At 38.0% G+C, this 13,123-nt stretch overlaps 1 protein-coding gene across 7 annotated transcripts in view; it reads left to right on the forward strand.

Moving 5' to 3' along the window:
• AP3B1 (adaptor related protein complex 3 subunit beta 1) overlaps positions 1 to 13,123 on the forward strand; it is a 291,912-nt gene that overhangs the window by 113,484 nt on the left and 165,305 nt on the right. For all 7 annotated transcript variants that reach the window (XM_063811141.1, XM_517689.8, XM_016953105.4 and 4 more), the window contains exons 8-11: positions 3,266 to 3,421; positions 7,516 to 7,613; positions 9,112 to 9,166; positions 9,253 to 9,324. In XM_063811141.1, coding sequence (XP_063667211.1) covers positions 3,266 to 3,421; positions 7,516 to 7,613; positions 9,112 to 9,166; positions 9,253 to 9,324 — 381 coding nt within the window. The remainder of the gene's footprint in view (positions 1 to 3,265; positions 3,422 to 7,515; positions 7,614 to 9,111; positions 9,167 to 9,252; positions 9,325 to 13,123) is intronic.

Consider the following 13,123-nt stretch of genomic DNA (forward strand, 5'->3'; position numbering starts at 1 on the left):
TTTGGATTTCTTTGGGTTTAATCCTGTTTAGGGTTTACTCAGCTTCCTCAATTTGTAGTTTTATTTGCCAAATTTAAAAAGTTTGCAGTCATTATTTCTTTGAGTTCTCTTTCAACTCTTGCCTCTGTCTCTTCTCCTTCCAGGATTGATTAATAGATGAAAGGAATGTTAGGTCTTTTGTTGCAGTTTCACTGGTCCCTGAGACTCTGTTTTTTTTTTTTTTTTTTTTTTTTTTTTGAGACAGTGTCTCGCTGTGTCACCCAGGCTGGAGTGCAGTGGCCAATCTCGGCTTACTGCAATCTCTGCCTCCCAGGTTCACGCCATTCTCCTGCCTCAGCCGCCCGAGTAGCTGGGACTACAGGCACCCGCCACCATGCCTGGCTAATTTTTTGTATTTTTTTAGTGGAGGTGGGGTTTCACCGTGTTAGCCAGGATGGTCTCAATCTCCTGACCTCGTGGTCCACCCGCCTCGGCCTCCCAAAGTGCTGGGATTACAGGCATGAGCCACCGCACCCGGCCTGTTTTTTAGTTTTGATTTTTTTTGTCCCTAGTCTATTTTATCTTTGTTCAGATTGGGTAAATCTTGTTGTTCTGTGTTCCAGTTTACTGATTATTTCTTTTGTCCCCCTCCTCTGCTTTTGATCCCATTCATTAGGTTTTTAGTTTTGGTTCTTGTATTTGCCAGTCGTTAACAGTTTTTATTTGGTCTTTATATCTTCTATTTCTTTCTTTAAACTTTATAATTTTTTTTTTTTTTTTTTGAGATGGAGTCTCACTCTGTCGCCCAGGCTGGAGTGCAGTGGCGCAATCTCCACTCACTGCAACTTCCGCCTTCCAGGGTTCAAGTGAGTCTCCTGCCTCAGCTTCCTGAGTAGCTGGGATTACAGGCGTCCACCACCATGCCTGGCTAATTTTTGTATTTTTAGTAGAGATGGAGTTTCACCATGTTGGTCAGGCTGGTCTCTAACTCCTGATCTCGTGATCTGCCCACCTCGGCTTCCCAAAGTGCTGGGATTACAGGCGTGAGCCACTGTGCCTGGCCTTTTTTTTTTTTTTTAAAGATGGAATTTTGCTCTTGTTGCCCAGGCTGGAGGGCAATGGCGCGATCTTGGCTCACTGCAACCTCCGCCTCATGAGCTCAAGCAATTCTCCTGCCTCAGCCTCTCGAGTAGCTGGGATTACAGGTGTGCCCTACCAGCCAGGCTAATTTTGTATTTTTAGTGAGACAGGGTTTCGCCATGTTGGCCAGGCTGGTCTTGAACTCCTGACCTCAGGTGATCTGCCCACCTCGGCCTCCCAGAGTGCTGGGATGACAGGCATGGGCCACTGCACCCAGTCTAGACTTTATAATTCTTTGCTAAAACCTTCTATTTCTGTATTTTTTACCAGGATGTTCTCAATTGCTCATCGAAACATTTTTTAATGATTTTTTAAAAATAATCAGATCATTCCAATATCTCTATTATCTTGGTATTGGCATCTGCTAGTTATCTATTTTTATTCAGTTTGAGATCTTCCTTTCTCTTGGAATGATGAGTGATTTTTTTAATTGAAACTTGGACATTTTGGATACTTTGAGACTGGATATTTTTAAACCTTCAGGTTAACTGGCTTTGTTTGATACCACTCTAGCAGGGAAGGGTGGTGGAAAGAGAGAGGGGTGCTGTCTCATCACTGCCAGGTCATAGCAGGAGTCCGGATTCCCTGCTTATCCTCCACTGACACTTCAGAGGGATTGTACTCATTGTTACCATAGGTGAATGTGGGATTTCTGGCTCCCCAACCGTCTTTCTCTGATAGCTGTCTGCTAGGAGGGATACAAGGTACTGTTCTATGTGTGTCCTTCCCTGACAACCACCAGGGTGTGGGCGGGGCTGACTTTGGTTACTACTAGGTGTGGTGCTGCAAGTCCTGACTATGCACTAGGCCTCCTCTGACATCATCACAGTGAGGAGGAATAAGGTCACCTTGACACTAATGGATGGGCTTAGAAGTCCAAGCTCCTCACTTGGTCTTCACTGACAATATCAGAATGCCTTGTTACCTCTTGGTAGAGATGAAACTCTCAATCCCATCTTGGCCTTTTCTGAAACCACCTAGTGAGGTGGTTGGGGCATCTCATTACAGCCTAATAAGGGTAGAAGTCTAGGATCACCATCTCAGCCTCTACTGGTGGGGATGGGGGTAGGGCCATAATTTTTTATCTGGTGTTGGGCTGCACTTGAGTAGTTACTTCTAAAAGTTTTATGTCTTGCTAGACTGCCCCTTTCCTGGTCCTTTGGCTAGAGAGAGCGGTTCTGGGGGTTTCTTTCATCTGCATTTGTTGCCAGCTTCTGCACCGAGTTGTGGATATATGAAATAAAAAGAAAACCCAGGGAACTCACTGGTCTGTCTTTCTTTGGATCTTGAGGTTCCTATCCAGTGCTCCTCCTTTTTGCCTTTCAAAGCCTTCTTATGTTTGTTTTATATATGTTTTACATGTAGTGTTCTGCTTTTCTAGATCTCTACTTAGTGAGAGAGATGGGGAAAAGTACATCTACTCCATCTTCCTGGAAGCAGAAAGTATGTTTCAGATACTTGGTAACAGAAGTTACCTCTAAACAGAAGTTGAATTGGATGTATGTGGCTATTATTGTGTTTGTTTGGTTTTTTGTTTGTTTGTTTTTGAGCACTAAATGCCTGTAGGCATATTTTATTGGCAGAGATAAAGAATTCAAAACAAAAACCTAGAATCAGCTCCTCTGGATATTTATAAATCTCAAACTGAGACATTTTCTTGACAACTCAGGGACCTACTTAACAACACTAGTTTTTACATGTCACACTTTACTGTGATTTCTTTTATGTTACTATTCAAACAACGCTCCTCTTTTTTTGACTCTTTGATCTAGTTACAGAGTGGCTGACAATTTATGGACATAGTTTTCAGGTTTTAGGTAGTATTATAGGCCTTGTTAAAATCTAACGGTCATGTGTTCCTTTTGAAGGACTATAGGTATTTCTATGGGGATTTAATAGTCAAAAATTTACTTTGTAATACAATAGAAGCACATCATCTATAGCACAGTAACTTGTTATAAAATATGAGAAAAATCAATAGACCTTTATTCGATATAGGTTGTGTAATATTTTTAAATTGCCTAAACAGAATTATTCTACGGTAAAATGTTGTTATAGATGTTTAAAGGAAAGTTTTCTTTGACTATATAATATGCAGATTGCTCAAGGTCTAAAGTAATCTTGGGTTGGATTTCTTTCATTGTAGGGTGATGAATTAGAAGACAATGGAAAGAATTTCTACGAATCTGATGATGATCAGAAGGAAAAGACTGACAAAAGGAAGAAGCCGTATACTATGGATCCAGATCATAGACTCTTAATTAGAAATACAAAGCCTTTGCTTCAGAGCAGGAATGCTGCGGTATGTTAAAATCCTTATAAGAAATAATTCACTGGTTTTTAAAAAACAGCAATTAAAAATATCTCAATTTAGTAAGTGAGTCTGTGTGTGCTAATGGAGCATTTGTTTGTTTACACACCAAATGACATGTAATGGATAGTTGGAAGTACAGTGTGGAATGTAAGCTATAGATTTAGAGACCTGATGTCTGAGAAGTAATACCTAAATATATTTCAGCCTTCCATGTTTCCAGGTATGCAGAGTTAGGTTTTGATGACAATACCTGGTTTGGCCTATTGGACTTCATTTACTTTTTAATGGTTTTGTTAATTGGCTTTTCTTAAGATATTTCTAAGTTGTTTCTCAATTGGTTGGATTATATTAGCTCTTATATAAGAACTATGTATATTTATCAGTTATTCCATTGTGATTGGGGGTACTTGATCTGGTATTAGTCCATACTGTTTGTATCTGTCTGATAGAATTTTTAAGAGACTAACAAAGGTAATGCCTCACATATTATAAATGTAAATTGGCAGTAATAGTAATTAAAAATCATCTTTATTTGGGTCATAAGGTTTTTTTTGTTTGTTCGACACCTTTTTGTTTATATAACCATTTATATTTTAGAAGAATACATGTGCACAATACAAAATTAGAAATTACAGGCTAGCAAAACTAAAAAGAAAATTAAAACATCACATTCTCAACACTCAGAAATCACTTATGTCTTAGTGTATTTTCTTCCAGATCTTTCTAATCTGCATAAGTGTACATATATTCATGGTTACACATACATATATATATATTTTTTAACCAAGATAAAAATCATACTGTACATAGCACTTTCTAACCTTTTTTTCTCTAGTCAGTCCTCTCCACTTTTTATTTTAATAAAATTTCATTTCATTTAATACCAATTGATCTTAAATTATTCTTTTTGGATGATTTATCCAAACCATTATCTAATGCATTGCATCTTTTAAAGCCTGTCAAGTCTTGCAGAATGTCCTTCTGGGTTTGTCTGATTGCTGCTGCTTCTTTTTATTTTGTTTTTTTGTTTGCTATACCTACTGGAATGGGATGGTTGCATCTTTTATAGTGTCATTTAATTCTTTTATATTCTGTGTTTCCTGTTAATTGGCAGTTATATCCAAAGGCTTGACGGATTTAAGTTAAACATGTTCTTAAAGATTTTAATTGAGAAAGTATTCTTAATGAATTGTTCTGTTCAGTTAGTAAAAACTTCAAATATGTGGAATTTGCATTATTTTTCTGATTCTTGAGAATTTAGAGCTTACAGCTTTGTATATCCAAGTTATCAACAACAATTTTTGTCTAATACCTAATGGTTTAGTTTCCAAATCATTATTCAGTAATCATGCCTCGTCATAACGAAAATATTATTTCATGGGTGTTGTAAAATATGCTTATATTTTAATGTACTCAGCTTAGCCAGATGCTAGTTAGGTAGCTGTAATTTGCCATCTTAAACTCTACTTTATGAGTGACTCACTGTTCATTTAACTAGGTCTTAGAAATTGATTTTATAGTTCAAATACTTATGGATCAAAAACGTTTTCAAATAGGAAACAAATAGTGGCAGTTTGTACTTTTGGTCCCATTTTGTTTGGGTTCCCTGCTTACTTGATGCTGTAATAGAGGTGGTTTACTTTTTGTGTCAGTGTATTTTGGTACCTTGTTTTGGGATGCTGCTAAATATGAGTAAAGGCTAACTTTTGAAGAATTGTGGATAGATTTTTTTTTAACCTCATACTTAAGTTTATGGAGAGACTTTGAGAATTTCTTTCAGGAAACATAATACGTCATTGCTATGTAGTTTGTATTGGAGATAGATACTGAAAGCGGAATGTTAGGAGGCTATTCTAACAGTCTAAATAAGGTGACAGCGGCATGAATGGTTAAGAGTAGAAAAGTGTTTATAGGATGCACTTTATTATGAACAGGCATGATGTAACTGTAGAAGGCCTATAAGGTTGTATATTTTTAGTCTTTTTGGATTTTGAAGTTTTGGGAACTTTTTTCATGGCATTTACAAATTAGCCTATACATTTCAAATCTGGGTATCAAAGAGACTTTCAACTGTTGGATTTCTAAATACTGAGGAAAAAGAGGCTCATTTAGTCCTTTTGGATTCTGGAGTACCCTAATATATTAGAACAGATGGCATGCCAAGTGGCAGCTAGAATTTTAAAGACATTGACATGTATAGGAAGTACAGTTTTCTTTCTTGCCAGTAGGATTGGACTTTTATTTGTAAGGGAAAAGGATTTACTATCTGTAAGATAGATTAAAATTAAGATTCAGCTTTCTTTTCTATCATTTACTAATACTTATTAGCCAGGTATATGCGTTAATATTTTTTTAAATGACTGATTTTGGATTAGGTCAATCATTAATTGAGATCCTTTTATTTTATAAGATTTAAAATTCAGGAGAGTTTATTTTGTAACCAACTTATATTTGCAGTTCACAAGTGAAGAAATGAGATATTCTTGCATTTTCTAAATTCTCAACTAATATCTTAAAGCTATAAATCAAACTTGTAAGAAAGTACAAGAAATGGCAAACAGTAAATTTAGGACCCTGTATACTGTATTTTTAAAAACGGTTCTTTAGTTTCAGAAGAAACTTTTTTTTTTTAACCTCAAATATTCTTCTGTGCTGTATACTATTTAGGCATATATATTAATAGAATTTTTGCTATATATTTGTTCAAACTTTATAGACCAGGCAGAATTAAATTATTATTAGTGTGTCCTTTGAGCCAAAGGCAGCATTGGTAACATCTGTAGCTATGTCTCTGCAGTTGTCACTCTGAATCTGAGTGTAGAGGCACTTAGGGGAAACAGTACTCTTCTGTTTTGAGACAAAGAAATTCCAGTCACCCTTTGTTTGTTTTGTTTTGTTGAGACAGAGTCTCACTCTGTTGCACAGGCTGGAGTGCAGTGGCATGATCTCGGCTCACTGCAACCTCTACCTCCTGGGTTCAATGATTCTCGTGTCCCAACCTCCCAAGTAGCTGAGATTACAGGTGTGCACCACCACGCTTAACCTAATTTTTGTATTTTTAGTAGAGATGGGGTTTTACCATGTTGGCCAGGATGGTCTCACACCTGACTGCAAGTGACCCACCTGCCTCGGCCTCCCAAAGGGGTGGGAGTACAGGTGTGAGCCACTGTGCCCAGTCTTTGAATCACCCTTATAATGGCTTTGAACCAGAAGCCATTTTTAAGGTTCTGTGTTTTTAAAAACAAGATTATTTTAAATGCTACTGCTGTAGATGTATTTGTTTTAATGGAGTTTCTTTAATTGTAACTTAAATGTGCTGAGTTTTCTTTATTTCAGCCTACTAGTTACTGTTATCCTGGCTTCATTTAGAAAGGCATGCTTATAATTCTTAAAAAGCCCCAGTCTCAGAGCAGCAGCTGAGGAGCATGGAATTTCGAGTGTCTTGAGCTTTGCCACGTACTAGCTGTTACACCTTGAGCAGTTCATTCAGTGTCTCTTTTTTTTTCTGAGGATGTATTCTTTTCATAGCACTGCCATACGTATTGCCACAAACTGAGTGGATTAAAACAACAGAAATTTATTCTGTCACATTCCAGGAAGCCAGAAGTCTGAAATCAAGGTATAATCGGTATTGGTTGCTTCTGTACGCTCTGAGGGAGAAACCTTCTCTTTCCTGGCTTCTGGTGATTGCCAGCAATCCGTGGCATTGCTTGGCTTATGGGTGTATCACACTAATTATCTCCATCTTCACATGGCCTTCACGGCGTCTCTTTTTGTCCTTTTTTTTTCTCTTATAAGGACACGTTCATTCGATTTAGGGCTCTTAACCAGCATGATCTCATTTCAATTCTTATATTAATAATTTCTGCAGAGATCCCACTTCCAAATAAGATCAGATTTTGAGGATAATATTGGGCACTGGGGGTGGGGGACACTTCTTCAACTCACTACGAAGAGTAACATTCCATTTTACGTCACAGGAATTTGTAGGACTTAGAGGAAATAATGTGTAGGAATGGATTTTGAGGTTGTAGAGTGCTCTAGTGTTCATAGTTCTGTTATTTTTATGCTTTATCTTGTAGGTGGTTATGGCAGTTGCTCAGCTGTATTGGCACATATCACCAAAATCTGAAGCTGGCATAATTTCTAAATCACTAGTGCGTTTACTTCGTAGCAATAGGTAGGTCATGATTTTATATATATTTTTTTCTTTTGTATTCCTTCAAAAGTAATGTTTGAACAAATGTAATCTTTCAGGCATTTAATATATAACTCTGACTATATTTTAATCAATCGATCAGTAAGATTTCATACTTAAGGGGATTATTATAAAAGTCTTTATACATTTATCTCAAACTTAATGATAAATACTGAAACTTTTTAACCTCAAGCCCAAAGATATTGAAAATATTTTGTGGCATAATACTAGGGTGTCACTAGTAGCCTAGTATTAGTGTTTGAAATTTTTAGGTATGGCAATAATGATGTTTGGGAGTTTTGGTAAATCTGGAATCACTGAAAAACTATACTGAAGTACTATCAGATTGATTTACTCAATGTATTAATACATGGTTTTATATAGAGCAATGTGTATGCTAAGTAATGTAGTTTATGCCAGAATTGTGCTTCCTATAAAGCTGGAATATCTAATTACTATGCTTTGCTCCACTCTAAAAAGAGAGCTGTGTTTTTAATAGCTACTCATTTTAAAGATTACATACTCTTAGTTTCAGATAGACAGACAGAAAGAGCATGCCACCTTCTTTGATTTTACCTCTTTATAATTTAGTGGTTTAGGTTAACAATTCAAAACAATTTATTGAGTTTCCATGACATATAACATGAGAATCATGATTTCAGGTTTAATTCAGACATTTGTTTCTGTGTTTAAGAATACCTTCATTTCAGCTATTTGACATACCTTAGCTATTTTTCAGTAATTAGTTGTTTTAATTTGAAACAATGTTTTTTATTGAGTGCTTGTTTCCACTAATTGCGTTGGAAGGAAAAAACTATGTATTTATTTTTGCCCTTAACTGGAACTTAGTCCACAATTGTAGCTCTTGACTGGCTTAGTAACAAATGAGATGCCATTTCCTTTGTGTTCCTATTCTCCCTATCTGTATATCCAGCTATTATTTTTATCTTTTGCTAGTTCAATACTTTTTTTTTTCCTATGGCTAGTTCAAAAGATATCAGAAAGACCTGGAATTGGTCTTTCACGTGAAGCCTTATACCAGATTCAGTTCATTTATTAGATATTTGGGTCTAAAAATAACATGACTACTTTTAAAATCTGGCCTTTGCCCTGGGAAGAATGAGTTATTTAATGAGTTTATAATAACAGTGTGGTCCTATCTACCCCTATTAACCCTAAGAATACCTTCCTTGGATGTGTTCAAAGCAGGTACAATGTTAACTTCATATTTTAGGAGCAATTTATTATAAAATTTGTTTTAACTATTCTTCATGATGAATCACGTCTAATTTATTGGTATTTTATAGGAAAAGTGCATTAAAAAGGCACACATCTAAGATTTACTAAAAACTTTTCATTATTACATTTAAGAGTCGCATTCTCTTGAAATTATTGCTAATTCTTTGTCATTATTGTAGTGCTTACTCAAAGATGTTTCATTGGAACATATACCCAGTAAAAATTATCTTTTGATTTCTAGGGAGGTGCAGTATATTGTCCTACAAAATATAGCAACTATGTCAATTCAAAGAAAGGTACGTATGTTCTGAACACGTAATTTAAGAGACACATGAACACATTAGTACCATAATGTATTTTTGTATTTATTTTTGTAATCCAGGGGATGTTTGAACCTTATCTGAAGAGTTTCTATGTTAGGTCAACTGATCCAACTATGATCAAGACACTGAAGGTATGTATGCTTTCATTTTTCAGAGGCTTTTAACACATTTGTTTTGAAGAGATATTTCTATAGCTTTTAGCACCTGTGGGATGCAGTCCTGCTTTTCAAAACACATTGATAAAGTTAATGGTTTTTCTTTATACTTTTCAATCTATATTATTATATACTAATTACTGTACTACATTCTGATAATGTAAAGTTAAGCCATGCTACCTACAACTTGAATAACTCACAGATTACTGAAGGAGACAGGCATTTAAATAAATAACTTTGGAGATTTGTTCCAAGATGGCCAAATAGGAACAGCTCCAGTCTGCAGCTCCCACCATGATTGACACAGAAGATGGGTGATTTCTGCATTTCCAACTGAGATACCTGGTTCATCTCACTGGGACTGGTTGGACAGTCGGTGCAGCCCCAGAGGGTGAGCTAAAGCAGAGTGGGGCGTTGCCTCACCCAGGAAGCACAAGAGGTCGGGTGATTTCCCTTTCCTAGCCAAGGGAAGCCGGGACAGACTGTACCTGGAAAAATGGGACACTCTCACCCAAAAACTGCACTTTCCCAAGGTCTTAGCAACCAGCAGACAAGGGGATTCTCTCCCATGCCTGGCTCAGCAGGTCCAACGCCCACAGAGCCTTGCTCACTGCTAGTGCAGCAGCCTTAGATTGAATTGCGAGGCAGCAGCCTGGCTTGGGGAGGGGCATCCACCATTGCTGAGGCTTGAGTAGGTAAACAAAGCGGCTGGGAAGCTTGAGTTGGGCGGAGCCCACCACAGCTCAGCAAGGCCTACTGCCTCTGTAGACTCCACTCTGGGCAAGGCATAGCTGAACACAAGGCAGCAGACAACTGCAGACATCAGTGTACCTGTCTGACAGCTCTGAAGAGAGCAGTGGTTCTCCCAGCTCGGTGTTTGAGCTCTGAGAACAGACAGATGGCCTCCTCAAGTGAGTCCCTGACCCCCGTGTAGCCTAACTGGGAGACACCTCCCACTAGGGGCCGACAGACACCTCATATAGGTGGGTGCCCCTCTGGGACGAAGCTTCCAGAGGAAGGACCAGGCAGCAATATTTGCTGTTCTACAGTATTTGCTGTGCTGCAGCATTTGCTGTGCTGCAGCCTCCGCTGGTGATAACCAGGCAAACAGGGTCTGGAGTGGACCTCCAGCAAACTCCAACAGACCTGCAGCTGACGGACCTGACTGTTACAAGGAAAACTAACAAACAGAAAGGAATAGCATCAACATCAACTAAAAGGATATCCACACCAAAACCCCATCTCTAGGTCACCAACATCAAAGACCAAAGGTAGTATAAAACCACAAAGATAGGGAGAAACCAGAGCAGAAAAGCTGAAAATTCTAAAGACCAGAGGACCTCTTCTCCTACAAAGGATTGCAGCTCCTCACCAGCAACGGAACAACGCTGGATGGAGAATGACTTTGATGAGTTGACGGAAGTAGGCTTCAGAAGGTCGGTAATAACAAACTTCTCCGAGCGAAAGGAGCATGTTCAAACCCATCTCAAGGAAGGTAAAAACCTTGAAAAAAGGTTAGACAAATGGCTAACTAGAATAAACAGTGTAGAGAACACCTTAAATGACCTGTTGGAACTGAAAACTGTGGCACGAGAGCTTTGTGACACATGCACAAGCTTCAATAGCCGATTTGATCAAGTGGAAGAAAGCGTATCCATGATTGAAGATCAAATTAATGAAATAAAGCGAGAAGACGAGGTTATAGAAAAAAGACTTAAAAGAAATGAACAAAGCCTCCAAGAAATAACAGACTGTGGGAAAAGACCAAATCTGCATTTGATTGGTGTACCTGAAAGTGACGGGGAGAATGGAACCAAGTTGGAAAACACTCTGCAGGATATCATCCAGGAGAACTTCCCCAACCTACCAAGGCAGGCCAACATTCAAATTCAAGAAATACAGAGAACACCCCAAAGATACTCCTCGAGAAGAGCAACCCCAAGACACATAATTGTCAGATTTACCAAAGTTGAAATGAAGGAAAAAATGTTAAGGGCAGGCAGAGAGAAAGGTTGGGTTACCTACAAAGGGAAGGCCATCAGACTAACAGCGGATCTCTCAGCAGAAAAACCCCACAAGCCAGAAAAGAGTGGAGGCCAATATTCAGCATTCTTAAAGAAAACAAATTTCAACCCAGAATTTCATATCCAGCCAAACTAAGCTTCATAAGTGAAGGAGAAATAAAATTCTTTACAGACAAGCAAATGCTGAGAGATTTTGTCACCACCAGGCCTGCCTTACAACAGCTCCTGAAGGAAGCACTAAACATGGAAAGGAGCGACCAGTACCAGCCACTGCAAAAACATCCCAAATTGTAAAAACCATTGATGTTATGAAGAAACTGCAGCAACTAATGGGCAAAATAACCAGCGAACATCATAATGACAGGATCAAATTCACACGTAACAATATTAACCTTAAATGGAAACGGGCTAAATGCCCCAATTAAAAGACACAGACTGACAAATTGGATAAAGAGTCAAGACTCAACAGTGTGCTGTATTCAGGAGACCTGTCTCACCTGCAGGGACACACATAGGCTCAAAATAAAGGGATGGAGGAAGATGTACCAAGCAAATGCAAAGCAAAAAAAAAGCAGGAGTTGCAATCCTAGTCTCTGATAAAGTAGACTTCAAACCAACAAAGATCAGAAGGCCATTACATAATGGTAAAGGGATCAATTCAACAAGAAGAGCTAACTATCCTAAATATATATGCACCCAATCCAGGAGCACCCAGATTCATAAAGCAAGCCCTTAGAGACCTACAAAGAGACTTAGACTCCCACACAAAAATAATGGGAGACTTTAACACCCCACTGTCAATATTAGACAAATCAACGAGACAGAAGGTTAACAAGGATATCCAGGCCTTGAACTCAGCTCTGCACCAAGCAGACCTAATAGACATCTACAGAACCTTCCATCCCAAATCAACAGAATATACATTCTTCTCAGGACCACATCGCACTTATTCTAAAATTGACCACATAGTTGGAAGTAAAGCACTCCTCAGCAAATGTAAAAGAACAGAAATCACAACAAACTCTCACAGCACAGTGCAATCAAATTTAGAACTCAGGCTAAGAAACTCACTCAAAACTGCACAACTGCATGGAAACTGAACAACCTGTTCCTGAATGACTACTGGGTAAATAACGAAATGAAGGCAGAAATAAAGCTGTTCTTTGAAACCAATGAGAACAAAGACACAACATACCAGAATCTCTGGGACACATTTAAAGCAGTGTGTAGAGGGAAATTTATAGCACTAAATGCTCACAAGAGAAAGCAGTAAAGATCCAAAATCGACACCCTAACATCACAATTAAAAGAACTAGAGAAATGAGAGCAAACACATTCAACAGCTAGCAGAAATACCCTTCAATAATAATGAAATACCCTTCAAAAACGAAATACCCAATAACGAAAAACCCTTCGAAAAAATCAATGAATCCAGGAGCTGGTTTTTTGAAAAGATCAACAGAATTGATAGACTGCTAGCAAGACTAATGGAGAAAAGAGAGAAGAATCAAATAGATGCATTAAAAAATGATAAAGGAGATATCACCACCAATCCCACAGAAATATAAACTACCATCAGAGAATACTATAAATACCTCTATGCAAATCAACTAGAAAATCTAGAAGAAATGGATAAATTCCTGGACACGTACACACTCCCAAGACTAAACGAGGAAGAAGTTGAATCTCTGAAGAGACCAATAACAGGCTCTGAAATTGAGATAATAATAGCCTACCAACCAATATAGTCC

This window comes from Pan troglodytes, chromosome 4, assembly GCF_028858775.2.
Source record: "Pan troglodytes isolate AG18354 chromosome 4, NHGRI_mPanTro3-v2.0_pri, whole genome shotgun sequence".
NCBI lineage: Eukaryota > Metazoa > Chordata > Mammalia > Primates > Hominidae > Pan > Pan troglodytes.